Here is a 17,712-nt window from a genome sequence, read left to right as displayed (position 1 = left end):
TAAGAACCTATAAAGTATAAATACATTGAATGATAAACCCAACCTGATCTTTTATTAAATTGGGAGCCCTCTCACCACAAAGCCATGAAAAGCTAATTTCGGCTTTACTATAAATTACTGCAAATTCTGAACCTGCTTGGAATGCCTGCCCGTGCCTTGAACTCACCCATGCCTGGCTCTCTGACCAGATAGCAGCCCTCTCTGAAACTTTAGTGACACCTCATAAATATTGGCCTTCCCTGGCCAGACAACGACCCTCTCTGAGGCTCTAATGGTCTTCATAAATTCTGATGTTGGAGCCAGCAAAAAATGTAAACTACCATTAGTGTGATGCTTGTCAGAGTTCTGATATCTGTAACCCCCCTTTTGTGTAACTTTCTGGGCTATAAAGCTGGGCTGTAAGAAAGGTGAGGCTGCTGTCTTGTTCCTGCCATTTTGGGAGGAAAAGGCAGTCCGGCCGGTCGAAATAATAAGCTTGCTTTAATTTGATTTTAATTGGAGTCAGTGGTCTTTTCTTGCATCCTGGTCTAACAATACATTGAACAATTTGAGTAAAGAAAGCATTGAAAGGGGTAGAAGAATTTGAATATTTTTTATTTCTCTCCTTGACTGCATATGTTTTAATTTTGCCCCTGGCGACTGGGACACATTGACTATATTATTTTATTAAGAAAAATATCATCATTTTTAATGTCATCTAATTTTTCCCTGCTTTTTTCTTATGTGAAAGTCTCACAAGGATAAAGCAAAATCTTTTAAAATTGCCATGCAGTTCTTGGAGAAAAAAAAATACAAATAAAGCATCCCTTTAAAACAAAACATGGGAAAAAATAATTATGTTGAAACTGAAGTTTTGAGATGAAACAAAATTTCCCATTTAACCAATTTTCTCTGGGATCTTGTCTCACAAGTTTTGAAGAATAAAATCTATGGACACTCAGTGAAGGTAATAGTAAAAAGAATAGGATTTATTTTAGCAAGAAGAAATACAACTCCCAAAATGTGGGAGAGGGCATGATAGCAGAAGAACCCATTTTTTGTGTGTCAGGTTTGAAGTTTAAATATGGTTTTTGGTAGAGCATTGGTTAAAATCTATTTAAAATGAGTATTTAAAAAGGCATTCTTATTACCAACTAGGCTGAAGTTTGTCCTTTTGGTATCCCATCCTCCTTCCAGTGACTTCCAATTGGGTTCACCCCAAGGACAAAGAATTTGGTTGAAGGTATACCCACAAGTGAATCTCAAGTGTTCTTTTAATTTGAATAGGCCTTAATGGTTCTCATTAACATATCTATCCATTAATCTTCAGGTGTGGTTAAATAAGATGTCCATTATACAGCTGCCTTGTAATTTTACTATCTATTTTATTTTTTCTCAATCAAATTGAGCAAGAAACCTGCCTTTGAGAATGTAAAGAGAGCTGGAAATTTGAGATTTAATCTCAGACCTATAATTGCTAAACTATCAGATAGCCATTCAGGATTTGAGTTACTTCTTAGTCTACATTTAAAAAGCTCAGGAGCAATGAGGATGTGGAGTTCAAAACCAGCTTGAGCAAGTTAGTGAGGTTCTAAGGAACTCAGAGAGACCTTGTCTCTACATAAATATATAGAAAAAGGTTGAGAATGTGGGTCAGTAGATAAACACCTCTGGGAATAATTCCTGGTATAAAATAAATAAACATATATACAACAACAATAAACACTTAGAAGGAACAATAACAGGGGTCCCTAAAAAAGCCACAGCTTCTCTCACACAGTAACACAACTAATGAAGTTGGGGTACTCTTCTGATGATTATCTCAGTCTTCACCACATATTTTGGGGACATGGTAAAATAATGGCACACAGATGCCCACATAGGAATTCAGGAAGGCCCTGAAAACACCATACAATTATGGAACAAAAGACTTGAGGTCTCAAATACTGATCTAAGCTCCACTATAGTAGTCAGAGAAAACTAAAGGCTAAGCTGCCAAAGAGAGACCTTCTACCCACCAGACTCTGGAGACAATTATGAGTTTCCAGCCACCATTGCCAATCCCACTGGCTTCAAACAGCCTCCATATCAAGTCTCAAAATAAGAACACACACTTACCATTTTCTGGATTTCAGGATGCTTAGTGTTCCCCTTATTTTTTTTTAAGCTCCAGTGTAGCACAGAAACCTGGAAGCAAAGAAATGGATTCAATGAATGGCAGATTCCAAAAACAAAAAGAATAGAATACTGTGGAAGTCTGCCCCCTCATCACTGGCTGTGTCTTGATTGGGACAGTTCTCACCAAGAGACAGGTTGGAAAGGGCTTCAGGAACTTCCTCCAAAATTGAGGCTGGTAGTGACACCACTGGTAACTGGTGACAAGTCTTATTTTTTCACATGTTGAAGTTTGAACATTAGAGAAGCATGTTGAGGCAAGCATACAAAGCAGGATTTATTTAGAAAAGAGTAACATAGACTTCTCCCACAAGGGAGAAGTGGGACATAGTTGATATCAGGGTATTCCAAGAAGCAAGGTGTTCTGCCCTTTTTATATGTCCTAGGCTTCCTTTGTTCTCCTGCCTTTGCACCCTTATCTTTGTCCTTCCTGAGGACATGTCTAGACCCAAAAATGCTTGGTGGGATGACCTAAAGTTGAGAAATAGGTGGGTTTAAGGGGGGAGGGCAGGATGGAGTACAAGGACACATTAACAATCTTATAGCTCTCTGTAGGGAGGGGAAATTCCTGGGACAGGTTACCTTGGCAACAGGTTGGAGCAGGGGCAGTTTCCTGATAATATCCCTCAGGGGATAGTCTCCAACTTTCCAAATTCACTCAAAATTGGCTTCCTAAATTTAACCTGATTTGATTTATGTATCTATACTGTCTGTTTAATTCAGTAGGCCTACTCTTTGAGTGATAGTAAATTTCATCCAGATCAGAATCAAATAAGGACACAAAGACAGGTTTTTGTCTGCTCTGTTTCTGTTGATCAAACACTGGGGATCTACCACATGCAGGGGTGCATGCCTATAATCCAAGCAACTGGAGAGGCTGAGGCAGGACAGTGAGTTCAAAGCAAGCCTCAGCAATGGCAAGGCACTAAGAACCTCACTGAGATGATGTGTTTAAATAAAATAGAAATAGGACTGTGAATGTCCTCTCAGTGGTCATGTGCCCCTGAGTTCAATTGTCAGTAGAAAAAAAAATACTGGAGATCAGATCCATGGGTATTATTCACTACTAAGTCCCAGGACCACAGATGAATGGATTGAAGGATTAATAGTAACACAGATAGAGTCCTGGGGAAGGGTCTCAAATTCTCTTTTGATGGCTTTTCAAGTAACTGATATTACAATATTACAGGCATGCTCCACAGCTTTGGAATCTTTTTATTGATTTTATTCTTTGTTTTTATTTTTTATTTTTTATTTTTTTTTGCTGTGAATTGCATTAAATGCCTCAGGATAAAATTATTTCATGGCAGAATTTCCTCCCAATATTTAGATCTAGCCTAGACAGAAGTGCATTTATATAAAAATTAAGTATCACAACTACTTTAAAATTTTATTTAATATTTCTGTTCTCTGGCCTAATGAGAAAAGAGCTTGAGACTTCCACTCATAAGTAATTCCCTGAGGCAGCATTGTCCTACTCCTCTACAAAAAATGGAGCAAAAATAAAATTTTAAAGTTTCTAGTTTAATAAAATAAACAAGAAGTGAACAGTGCCAGGTCTCTAGATCTCTCAGTATTTCTGAACCTAGAGTATAAGAAATTAAAAAATAAATTATTTGCAATTGTGCCTTGAGCATAATAATAGAATTATGATGTCTGTTTTTTCTTTGATATGGGGTACTATGAGAATATTAGCACAAATCACAGGCATTATGTCTATATAGATTTTTTTCTATAATTCAATACAGCCCATCAACAGAGTCAACTTCAAATTTAAATAAAAAAAATTTTAATTATTATTGCCAGTGTCCAGCCCTAGAAGGAATCCAGGGGTCCTGAAGTATGAATGGCATTGGGTACTGAAGGATATGTGGCCTCAGCTAAAGAAGAGGAGACAGGATGACGGGTTGCAAGTTACAAGCAGCCTTCAGAAGGATCTGATGCCCATAGTGGGGACTTTATATTTATACCTTTTTTACAGGTATTTACTCATTTAGTTAAAATAGCATCAAAGCCCAAAACTTCTTTCATTTACATAATTTTCAAGAGTTGCAATCTTTTATGACATATATTAACTTCATAAGATATTTAACAAATTGTTTAAAATATATCCCTGTAACTTTTGCCAATCACAATTAAGCTTTTACATTTTCACTTCAATCACTAAGTACTAGACTATGCAACTTGACTACCTGTATCATGACCTATTATTAACTTTTAAATTTAAAGCATACCTATGGTTATTGGTAAGCTTTTTTGCTTCTAAACTAAAATCTTAATAATACACACTTAAAAGAGTGAAAGCCTATTACTTAAAAGCCTACTACTCTGAACTGACTTTAAAATATATCTATATAAAATTTTACATTATTCTGTTTTTCCAAACTAATTTTCTTTTTTCACATGACCTATTTAACTGCTTTTTGAAAGAGTTTCTTTGGTCCTTCATCAAATTATGAATTCTTATCTCCTTATAATTTTTAATTAAACAGCAGGCTCTGCACTTCAACTCATTTGCTATTACTATTAACTATGTGATTCCTATTTTCATCATTAATTCCTGTGTAGGGCAAAGAAGGCTCTGTTAGTAAAAGGAATGTATGTTGGACAGGTTGTGGCTTTAGAATGAGGAGCTTAGTGTAAATTGTTAAGCTTTTCTCAGGAACCTTGATTTGCAATCTTTTCCCTGTGAATATCTTAAGAAAAACACTATTGTTTGTATTGTCAGAGATACTAAAATACATCTCAGGACATATCTTATTTGTATCCTTAATCTCATTCGGGGAATTTTCCTGCAATCTCAGGCAACATGTACTTTTTTTATTGACCCTTGTACGCCCTATTATCTATCTCATGAGTATAATAAACAAAACACTAAACATTACCCATTGTGGTGCAGCCCTGCCAAAGAATCCCCCACACTGTGACCCTGTCAGACAGGAGGTGCAGGAACATCTTCACCACACTGTCTATAAGATACCAGGTATTTTCCACATAGAAACTAGCTGGTATCTTGTGATTGAATTGTGGCATCCAGTCAATAGTGAGTGGATTATTTATCTGTCATTGGATAACAAGTCATTCTAAAATGTATTCACTCACTGGACCCCTGAGCCAAATCTCAATCCCTATTTTGTATTTTATTTCGAGAAAGATTCTCACTGAGTTGCTTAACACCTCATCTTTGCTGAAGCTAAAACTGAACTCATTATCCTCCTGCTTCAGCCTTCAAAGATACTGGGATTACATGAGTGCACCATTGCACTCAGCTCTGTTCACATATTTAATTCCAGCATTCCCTCTTTGTTTTATCAACTGGTTTTTTTTTTTTATTTCTATTGTACATTTCAAATAAATGCAGTATTCTCCAAGAACTGGATGTCAGATTAAAGATTTTGGTTTTTCTTTGTGAGGATTTCACATGAGAGAAAAGCAGACAAGTGTAACTTGACAGTTTTAAAAATAAGAACAATTTGTCTCTGTTCTTTGTCTTCCCAGGTAAAGACACCTTATCACAATATCTGATTTGAAATTCCTTCTTTAAGAATTTCTGGTTTCATGTGTCCTCATTCTAACATCCTATATTGTCCTATTTGTGGGTTTCATAACTGCTTAACAAAAGGTTTTAACAGCCACCATGTCTAAATTCTTTTGGAGGGCCTAGTGAATATCATCCCCTGTGTCTTTTCCCTCTAGAGAGCAGTATAAACTATGAAGTGAAGGCACTCCAGGGAGTCTCTGATAGCCCTTCAGCTGGCAAGGATCTTTTAGTGATACAGGGCTGGGACACTCAGAAAAACTGAGATAGAATGAAGACCACCCCCTTCAAATGCAGACTTTTTTTTTTTTTTCAATCGAGATATAAGTTTCCAAACTTATCAGAGTGGCAGGCAATGAGTTTATTAGAAGTGATGTGAAGGGGGAACAGGGTGAAACTGGGACAGAAGAAAGTGTGTTCTCTCTAAAAAGATAATAGCATGGCTCTCTTGAACTTCAGTTTTTTTGAAGATCTAAAAAAAGATCAAAAAGAATCTTGACCAGATACACTTCTTGACTTTGAACTGACAGTAGGATAACATAAAACTCTCAAGTATCCTCTGCCATGACAACTTTAGGTTAATTAGGTTCATGTTCACCATTTCTAATTGAATTCTTAAGCACTAATTCCAGGAAACCCCTTTGAAATAAAAAAATTTATTTACATTCCAGTCCTCAGAGGGTCATGTTCTTCTCCTGTAGATTCTCAGCACCACATAAAAATAAGTAAATAAATTAAAGGTATTGTGTCCATCTAAAAAAAACTAACACCAGAAAACTGGGCACACAGGTGCCTATAATCCCAGCTACACAGGAGACAGAGACAGTAGAATGATAAGTTCAAGGCAAACTTCAGCAATTGAGACCCTGCCCCAAAATAAAAAGGACTGGGGATGTAGTTCAGTGGCAGAGCATCCCTGAGTTCAATCCCTACCACTGCAAAAATCAAAAGAAAGTAACAAAAAAAATAACACTTAGGATTTGCTCTCAGAAATTATTTCACAGATTTCAACAAAGTAAGGTACCCCAAACATTAGTTTCTGCTAGTTCCTCTTTTTTTTTAATCTTTATTTATTTCTTTTTATGTGGTGCTAAGGATCAAACCTCATGCTTCATATGTGAGGGAAACACTCTACCAATGAGCTACAGCACACTTCTCTGTGCCTCAATATCTTTATGTCTCAGGGAGAAAATAATTTAAATGACAATCTTCAAAGAAGCATATTTTATGTATAAAAATTTTTAAATATGGTAAAAGAAATAATTAAATCACATGCAGAGAGTAAATGAGAAAAAGAAGTAATGAAGAAAGAGCAGAAAGATCAATAAATAAACAACAGAAAAAAGTAGAGAAAATAGAGAAAAATAAACTAATTAAATGCTGGTTCTTGGGCTGGGGTATAACTCAGTAGTACGGTGTGTACTTACCATGTGTAAGGCCCTGGCTTGACCCCAAGCACACACACACACACATACACAAAATAAATAAAAAATAAATAAATAAATAAATAAAACACTGGTTCTTTGAGAAGACAGAAAAAAAAGTGGAAACCTCCAGTTGGGCTAATGAGGAAAAAAAAGAGAATATACATATTACTAATATCAGGAAAGAAAAAATGATATCACCATAGTTTGTAGAGATATGGAAAGGACATATGCCAATAAATCTATCAACCTAAATAAAAACAACAAATTTCTAGAAAGATACCACCAAACTCGCCTACAATGAAAACCTGAATTGAGTAGTCACAGGTTTATATTTAAGAGAATTTGTATTTAAAAAAAAAAAGGAGAGAATTAAACAACAGCAGATGGGGTAGAGAGGGAAAATGAGAGGAAAGGGGAGGGCGAATAGTAGGGGATAGGAAAGTTAGCAGAATACAACAGTCATTAATATGGTATTATGTAAAAATGTGGATGTGTAACTGATGTAATTCTGTAACTTGTATTTTGGGTAAAAAATGGGAGTTCATAACCCACTTGAATCAAATGTATGGAAGATGATATGTCATGAGCTTTGTAATGTTTTGAACAACCAATAAAAAAAAAGTACAAAAAAAAAACTGGAGCTTGAAAATCTTCCGTTAAAATTTTTTTCAGATCCAGATAGCTTCACTGGAAAATTCCAACAAACATGTAGGGAAAAAAAGAATTATACATGTTCTATAAGAAAACTGAAAAGGAGGAAATGCTTCCTAACTTATTCTGAGGCCAGCATTAACCTGCTATCAAAGCCAGAAAATGACATTACAAGAGGTTGTGATACCTCTCATGAACACAGGTGCAAAATTCTATACAAAAATTGTGGGGAGAGTGGGGGGTTGTAAAAAGGGATACAACCCAGGGCTTCACACATGCTAAGATAATGCTCTAATGTGGCTAGGCTAATGCCACATCCTCAGTCCTTTTTATTTTGATACAGGGTCTCACTTAGTTACCCATCATAGCCTTGAACTTGTGAACCTCCTGCCTCAGAGTAGCTGGGGTTATAAGTGTATTCCACCACATCCAGTTCCCAAGCAAAATTTAAATGAATTAAATACAATAATATATAAAATGAATAATACCTCATGACTAAATGAGATTCATGCTAATATTTCAAAGCTGGTTTGCCATTCAAAACATATTACACATCATTATATTAGCAAACAAATAATAACAATCCAATACCCATTCTTAGTTCAAAAACAACAACAATAAAAACCTTAGGAATACAACAGTCTCTTTCTGATAAAAAAAAATCCACAAAATTAACCTATATTTAACAGCACACATAATTTAAAAAAGATTGAATGTTTTTCTTTTAACATAAGGAACAAGATAAGGATGACCACTCCCATCATTTCTATCCAACAATATACCAGAGATTTTGCTTACTTTAATAAGGCAAAAAAAAAAAAAAAACTGACAGTCAAGTGAGAAAGGAAGAATTCAAGCTATATTTTTAAATGATGAGATTATCTATATAGGAAAATCTAATGAAATATACCCCCCAAAAAAACTACTGCTAGAAGGTGAGTTTGGCAAAGCTGCATGATACCAGAGCTAGATATGGAACTGAATTGTTCTGTTGGTAATGAAAAATTTTATATTGAATTTTTTAAACATACTATAATAATACCAAAAATGTCAAATATTTAAGACAAATTTGAAAGAGATATGCAAGACTTCTACTTTTAAAAGATTGCTGAGAGAAATTAAAGAAAATCTAAACAAATGGGAAGAAATAACATGTTCATTTGTTGGAAGACTCAATGATGTTAAGAAGTCAATTCTCTCCAAGTTGATTCATAGACTCAGTATCTCAGAATCTCAGCAGGCTGTTTTGTATAAACAGGTAAGCTGATTATAAACTTCCAATGCATATGCAAAGGACCCAGAACAGTCCAAAGAACTTTGCAAAAAAAAATCATAAGACAAACACTATTACAAAGGTAAAGTAATTCAGACAATGTGGTACTGATATAAAGATAAACAAGTAGATCATGGTACAAAATAGAGGCCAAAATAGATTCATGTACACAGAAAACTTATTTTGGCAATGGTACAAAGGCAATTCAGCAAAGAGACACTGTTCATTTTTAATAAATGTTGCTGGAAAACTAAAAACCCATATACAATAACTCATGAATTTTTACCCCTGTTTTGTACCACATACAGAAATTAACTCAAAATGGGTCATATTCCTAAGTGTAAAACCTAAATCAATAAACCTCCTCAAGGAAACAGGAGCTAACTTCTGTGACTTGGGGTTAGGCAAAGAGTTCTTAGATATGATACAAAAAGTGCATTAAAGAACAACTAGTAAATTGAATTTCATCAAAATTAAGAACATCTGTTCTTTGAAAGACACTGCTAGGGGAATGTAAAACATGTCAGCCTGGGACAAAATATCATAAATCTGATAAAGAATTTGTATCCAGAATATAAAAAGAACTTTTAAAACTTAATAAATAAGAAAAACAAATACCCCAATAAATAATAGCATACAAGATTTGATACTGTACCAAAAAATGGCAAATAAGCACATAAAAATATGCTCAACATCATCATCAGCCAATAGGAAAATACAAATTAATATCACAATGAGAGGCTGGGGTTGTGACTCAGTGGCACAGCACTTGCCTTGTACATATGAGGCAATCGGTTCAATCTTCAGGACTGCATAAAAATAAATTTAAAAAATTAAGGTATTGTGTACATCTGCACCTAAAAAAATATTTTAAAAATCACAATGAGGTAATACTATGTATCTATTAGAGGAATAAAATTTAAAAAGACTACCACAGTAAGTATTTAAGATAAAGACTTGGGGCAACTGATTCTTCATTCACTGCTGGTAGGAATGTAAAAGGAAACGACAACTTGGAAAACAGTTTTTCAGTTTTAAAAATTAAAAATACCCTACCACATGTTCTACTTATATCACTTCTGGGTATTTTCCAAAGAGAAAAGCGAGCATAAATCCACACAAAGATCTGTAATATAGTTGTTCAGATATATTTAGTTCTAAGAGCCAAAAGCTGAAAACACCCAAATGGCTGTCAATGTTGAACAGATACATGCATACAATGGAATACTTTGAGCACTCAAAAGAATAAACAACTGGTATAATCAGAAACAGAGACAAATCTCAAAATAATTACACTGAGTGAAAGAGCCAAAAAAAAAAAAAGAGTACATGTGATATAAATTCATTTACATAAAACACTAGAATAAGTAAACTAACCTATAATGACAGCAGATCAGTAGGTTGGTGGTTGCCTGGAGAAAGGGACAGAGGACCATGAGGAGAGAAAAACATAAAAATTTGGGGTGGTGATAGATCTTTTCATTCTCCTCATTGTTATGATGGTTTCTTGGGTGTGAATATGTGTCAAAAATGATTAAATCATACACTTTAAACGTGAAGGTTATTGGATGTCAATTATACCTCAATAAAACTGTCTTTAAAAAGAGCTACCTGAATTATATAATATCAATTTTACATTGTCCCTTTTCTGTTAGCATACCGAAAATTTTCACTGTAGCAAACTTACTCATATAACTGCTTCAAATACACCTTTTCCTTTGAAATTTACTCTATATAAACACGACTGTAAAAGTAAATTACTGGATTATGGATGTGGCTCAAGTGGTAATGTGCTCACCTAGCATGGGTGCGGTGCTGGCTTTGATCCTCAGGACCACATAAAAATGAAATAAAGATGTTGTACTCACCAAAACCTAAAAAACAAAAATTTAAAAATTCTCTCTCTCTCCTCCCTCCCTCCCTCCCTCCCTCTCTCTGTCTCTCTCTCTCTCTCCCTCTCTCTCTCTCTCTCTCTCTCTCTCTCTAAATAAACCTAAATTACTATTGGATAGAAAAGTTAACAAATTGATCTCCCTGGATTGCACAGTTGTCTGTTTACTGGCTTCAAATGAACTCTGAATGTTTAGCTAAACTATCAGTACTGTAGGCTCAGTCACTGAATACTGAAAACACTGTGTTTGAAAGCAGCCCTAAAGAAATTCATTAATTCAAATAAATGTTTACTGCACATGTGCTCTCTGTATGTTATGGTTAAAAGGGCTGGATTTTTTGAAGAATGGACAGTACCAAATTAAAATTTATTCCACGGAATAATTTGTAAGGTTTAGCAACACTTAAATCACATAACGAAAGAATAGCAATGGAAGAAGACCACAGACAGCGAAGAACAATGACTCTTCTAATTAAAGGTTAAAATAATAAATTTCAATAACATGACTGAAGAACTGTATACTAACAGCTTAGAATTCCAAAATGACAAGTATCTCTCATATCTTAAGTGAACTCAGAACAAAGATTAAAAATTACTTCCACACACAGCAAGTATGGAGTCTGCCAGCTCTAAGTAGTCATTCTGGCTTAGAAATATAAAAGGATATGAAAAGACAGACCCCAAATTATTATTTTTTTAAATATCAATAACAAATAGAAAGTTTTAAGTAAATTCTCTAACAGTTGGTATCAAAAATAATATTCTGTAACAGCATATTCTTCATTACTGAACTCAGCTAACTGGACCAATAATGGAAATTACTATATTTTATAGAAGATGCAAGCTTAATTATTCACCACAAAAAAAACCATCCATAGCTCTGCCATAATATACAAGACCTTTTACAGCATAGCAAGGGCAGCCATTTGAAAACCTTACACTATCTTTTTCCCTTGCAATGATAATACCGTTTAAGGTTGTTTATCTAAAAGAACCCAACATCTCCTCCATTTGTGTACAATGAATTGAAGCATTTTCTTCTGTCATGTATAACTGATTACAACTAATGAGTAATTTGAAAAAAGAACCCAGGAACTCATGCCAGGTACCCAAAAATCTATAAAAATCATTTGTTAGTGGTAACTGTGGATGGTATGTGCTTCAGATTCCCTTAAAAATTTACTCTTCTTCTAAATTTATTCAGATTCTTCAAAACTGTCATGTTTTGTGTTCTCAAAGGTATAATTTTGCTAAACAATGAGCTTTTAATGAATTTTGACTGACATGATTTCTCTACACGTCTTTCAAACACATCATACGCAAATTCATATCTACATTAAACAATACTAATCCTGAGTGTTCAGTAATCATGGAATCTAGACAATGAGTTCTGCAAGCACAATATCCAAGTATTCTTATCTTCACTGAGAAGCAATATGCTAAACAAAAGATGAAGAAGACAACCATAGTATTGAGTTATTGCATCTTCTATTTATTGATTTTTTTTGGAGTTTTACAAATGAAAATTGGTAAATTGGTGAAAAAAAAGCAAAGACATTTAACCACTTATAATTAAAATTATGAAACATTAAATCTCATCTCTGATACTGATTGTAATTAATGTTGTGAAATAACAATACAGCTTGAGTTCCATTGAAGCTAAGAGCCAAATTATGGTTCCTCTTGACACCTCCACTGTCAATTACTGCCCTCCTGTAGCATTTTAATTTGAAGAAAACCACTGTATCTTACAGTAATTTAAAAAGCTGAGATGCTATAACTTAATTTGAATTCTTAGAAATGTCTATTACAACTTGCTAAAAGACACTCGGCAACTGAATGTTTTTTGTCAAAAAAAATTAAGTAATTTTTTTTAAAAGGCTCACATATACTGCAGGGAATAGGAAGATTTGAGACAATAAACATAATTGTTAAAAACACATTGGTGGGCTGGGGTTGTGGATCAGTAATAGAGCACTCGCCTAGCACATGAGAGGCCCTGGGTTCAATCCTCAGCACCTCATAAAAATAAATAAAGGTATTGTGTCCAATTACAACTAAAAAAATAAATAAATATTTTAAAAAATGGTCTTCAATATTCCAGGGTTCTACATGCATGGGTTTGACCAACTGTAGATCAAAAATATTTGGGAAAAAACATGCTTTTGTTCTGAACATGTAGAGACTTTTTGGAGGGTCATTATTCCCTAAGTAATACAACATCACAATTATTTACACCATATTTATACTATATTAGATATTGTAAATAATCTAGAGATGATAGAGAGTACATGGAAAAATGGGTATAATTTACATGCAAATATTACATCATTTTATATAAGAGAGTTTAGTATCTTCAGATTTTGGTGTCTAAGGAGGGTTCTGAAGCCAATTTCCCAAATACACCAAGGGACAAACAAATATGCAACTGACGATGATATTGTGTTATATGATAGGGTGGTAGGACAAAAATATTTAGCCTCTAAGTTAATATAATTATATTTTTGCCTTAATTTTTTAAAAGAATCAAGCAGCTTCTCCCAAGTGGAGAGAAATATTACTAATTTATATAAAAAAAATTATGTTTTTATAAAATTTAATAATAAAAATTATGGCATACCTAAGCTAAAAATAATTTGGCTTTACTGAATATGGAGTGAAGACAGAATTAGAAACACAGTCATCTCAAAATTAAAGAGTAAAAATATTAAAGTTAAATTCCATTCTAGGCTGGTATTACAAAAACTATTAAGATATAGGAATCAGGAGTCAGATTTCAAGATGCCAAAATATTAAATTTGTAATCATTTTATTTTTGAATAAGAAATGGAACTACATTAACTTCTGCTACTCAGAATACACAATCTTGACATCAACTGAATTCTTACTTTTAAGGTGAACTTTCAGTCCTTTCCATTCACAAATAAGACCTGATTTATTAAGTTCTCTGATTTGTATCTCTAGAGTAGATCACAGCACATTTTCTTAGTACAATATATATTGTTCCAAGTGTTTTATAAACATCTTTTGTGAGAGTTTACAGGAGTGATCTGAAATCACTTCCAAGATTCCATCCTATAACTCAGTTATTCTTAAAAAAAAAAAAAAATAGAGATTCTCTGCCTTATCACTTTCATTTACCTATTCATCACAAGTCTGATTCTAATCTGCCCCTCACACACACACAAAATCACTGACAGGATTATCAACAGAAAATTACAGGCATTAAATTCTAGGCAGGGCAAAAAGGCACAATTTTGTTACTTAGACATGAAAATTACAGGTCCACACCACAACTGAACTTTCATAAAAGTCTTTTAGCCAATAAGAATAAATCTCAAGACTTATCAATCACTTAGCTCTACATGGGGCTCCTAAATCTATATTTCTTGATCAAATGATCCATCCTATGCCTGCTATGCATGGCTACCTATATGCATTCATTCACAGATGTGCCAAGTACAGTAATGCTAGGCTCTGAAAGTCATAGCAAAGAAAAGAACCAGTCCCTAGAGAGGCTTCTATTAGTGAATAGAGTCAAGTGAATAGTCACAGGAACATAACATCTGGGCAGTCACATCCCAAAGTAAGCTGGTCTAAAAGTGAACTCGGTTTACTTCATGCATTCTAGTCTACTCACTTGTGAACCTTGATCTTGCACAGAAATGCTATCATGATAGGCTACTCAGGCCACAAACTTTTGAGGCATTTTCAACCTTTGCTTCAAATCTTAATAACTGCCCAAGCCAGATTGAATTAAAAAAAAAAAAAAAAAAAACAGATGGCTCTGCTCCACAATGCTTCCCAAATTCTGGGAATGCTAGTGATGATAGCAGAGAGTTCCCAGCAAAGCTTCTGCCTTAGCAGGAGGCAATAAAACCAAACCTACAAGTAATCTTGGGGGCTGGGGTTGTGGCTCAGTGATAGAGAACATGTCTAGCATATGTAAGCCACCAGGTTTGATTCTCAGAACCACATAAAAATAAACAAAATAAAGTTCATCAACAACTAAAAAATATATATACATTTAAAAAAAAGTGCTCTTGGGATTTTAAAAAGTATGGCTGGGAGGAGACCCTCTTTCCTCCCTCTTTTTAGAGAGCCTGAGGATGACCCCTGCTTTGTCACTTTTAACCCCAAGGGCCTAAAATCTTGCTGGCTTCTGTGGCATTTCATTCCTTTGAAACCTTCTTCAGAAATCTTTCTTCTTAATAATCCTCCTTTTAACTTATGATGGTTGATGCAGCCAAGCATCCAGATTTGCACTTTCAAAAAATTTCCAGTCTGTGTATTCACCTCAACCATCAGTACACTAGCTCAGGTCTTCATTGGCGCTTATCTGGACTAGTCCAACAGCCCCACTTCTAGTCCTCACAACCACCATCTGTGATACAATAACAAGAAAAACCATATTCCCCACACACACCCAAACTCATCAATAGCTCTGCATTATTAAAGAAAGATCTAAAATCTTTAACAGGTCTCACCCCACTCTCTATACACAATCTTCTCTCCAGCCAAAGAGCTGTTTCTCCTTGACTCAAATTTTAGCTCTGACTACCCAGAACTGCTTGGCTTTGGACTGGACCTCAGAAATCCACACCCACCACACTGAATTAATTAGTAAGTAGGAAGTTCCCATTCTTGAAAACCTGAAGAAATCACAGAAAAGTGGCTTTCTTCAGGTTTGCTTCTGGGTATCAAAGTCATCACAATGATGTCTACATTTTATTACATATCCATAAATATTGCTGTTACAGATCACTGGTGCCAATATACACAACACACACAGCAGCAAGTATCTGAAAGGAAGAATCAAAGATTATAACAAAAGGTTCTGATCATCCATGCATCTCTGCAGACAGAGCACCAGCAATGACTCACTGTTAGGATTTCTCACCCCTTATCCTCCACTGGTGCCACTACCCTCTGTAGAAATCTGTAGCCTGACACATGACTTCTTGTTTTTAAAGGACAGGACCATGTCTCCAGCATTCCTAGATCTTCAAGCCCAGTCAAGTCCTCAGAATACATTAGACACCTATAAATATTTACAGAATAATATGTGCATTCTGAGCTAAGCAGAACACTCAAAGACATTTTCTGATTTTAAAGAGGGCACTAGATATCAGGTTTGAAATCTTGGGCTTCTTCCATTAATTTCATGAAAATATTTGAAAACACAATTTTTTTTAATATCTCTAACCCATTGTGTAGTTAATGAAATGACCATTATTTCTGTAGAAAAAAATTTAATGGGAGATTTGAGAAATAAGGTCCGAGGTTTTTTAACTTATAGAAAATTTCAGAGAAACTGCATAAGGAGACAAAAAAACTGGCAAATTAGACTCCAATAAAAAATCTACATGCTTCATAAGATGTGAAAAGGCTATAGAATAAGAAAAATATTATACTTCACATATCTGATAAGAGTACATTTGTGTATATCCAGAATACATAAGAACTATTACAACTGAACAAGAAAAGAACAGCTCAATTTTAAAATGGGCAAAGGATCTGAATAGTCATTTGCCTAAGAAAGATAAACAATGGCAAACAATTACATGAAAATATTCAATTTCATTAGTTATCAGAGAAATCCAAATCAAAACCACAATGAGATGCCACTTCATACCCATTAGGATGACTACTATGAAAAAAAACCATATTAAAGTGTTGGCAAGAATATGGAGAAATGGAATCTTCAAACATTGATGATGGGAATGTAACATGGTAGAGTCACTTTATAAAACAGTCTGGCAGAGTTACTTATGGCCAATAAATTTCACTCAAAAGTATCTACCCAAAAGAAAACATAAGTCAACTCAAAAACAAAAATATTCACAGCAGCATGATCATAAGAACCACAAAGTGCAAGTCACCCAAATATCCATCAACTAATAAATGGATAAACAAACTGCAGTGTATCCACATAACAGAACACTATTTCACAATAAAAAAAAATAAAGTTCTGTTATGTGCTATCTCAAAAAAAGGCTAAGAAGCCAGACACATAGGGCCATATATTGAATGATTACATTTATATAACATGTCCAGAACAAGTAAATCCACAAAGAGAGAAAAGAGATTCATAGCTACATGGAGCAAGAGTGAGTGGAGTGTAATGACTAAATGGTATGGGTCTTCTTTGAAGGTGATAAAAGTGTTTCAGAATTAGACACAAAATAGGCACACAACTATGTGAATATACTAAAACTTAGTGAATTGCACATTTCAGGGGTGACCTTGATGGTAATGTGAATTATATATCAATAAAGCTGTTATTTTTTAAAATGGCTACACAAAGTCAAATAGTAACACCTCTGCACAAGGCTCTGGTGAATCACTCTGCCTGTGACAGAATAATCTGTCATAAAAACATACAATCTGTTCAAATGGGGAAATAATCTATGTTCCTACCAATAAATTCCTATTGCAACCAATCTAAAAACCAAATCCAAAGTAAAAAGAGCAGAGAACAAAAGAGAATGCAATTCACAATTAGCTGGCAGGTTACAGAATGAAACTAACCAAGAACTACAAAAAGAAAAATGTTTATTAAGACTATCCAGTTCTTATCAATTACATGATATAAACAAGTCAAAATCCTGTATACTCATAAAAAAATCTGCCAGCTTATTTATTAGCACAAAGCAAGGAAAAAACAAAAAACAAGCATTCTCTTCTATAATCAAATTAACATCCCACAGAAGGTCTGTTTGTACTTGGCAGCATGAACCTTTCATTTCAGAGTTCTGCTAAATTAATCAAGCCTATG

At 34.4% G+C, this 17,712-nt stretch overlaps 1 protein-coding gene across 1 annotated transcript in view; it reads right to left on the bottom strand.

Annotated features, from left to right (window-relative positions):
• Window positions 1–17,712, bottom strand: part of LOC144372100 (uncharacterized) — a 74,756-nt gene that overhangs the window by 51,195 nt on the left and 5,849 nt on the right. Inside the window, 1 exon segment of the mRNA XM_078035519.1 lies at window positions 2,098–2,166. Coding sequence (XP_077891645.1) covers window positions 2,098–2,100 — 3 coding nt within the window. The 5' untranslated portion in view covers window positions 2,101–2,166.

This window comes from Ictidomys tridecemlineatus, chromosome Y (assembly GCF_052094955.1).
Source record: "Ictidomys tridecemlineatus isolate mIctTri1 chromosome Y, mIctTri1.hap1, whole genome shotgun sequence".
Taxonomy (NCBI): domain Eukaryota; kingdom Metazoa; phylum Chordata; class Mammalia; order Rodentia; family Sciuridae; genus Ictidomys; species Ictidomys tridecemlineatus.
Note: the sequence above shows the minus strand (reverse complement) of the source record. Positions and strands in the feature narration are given on the sequence as shown.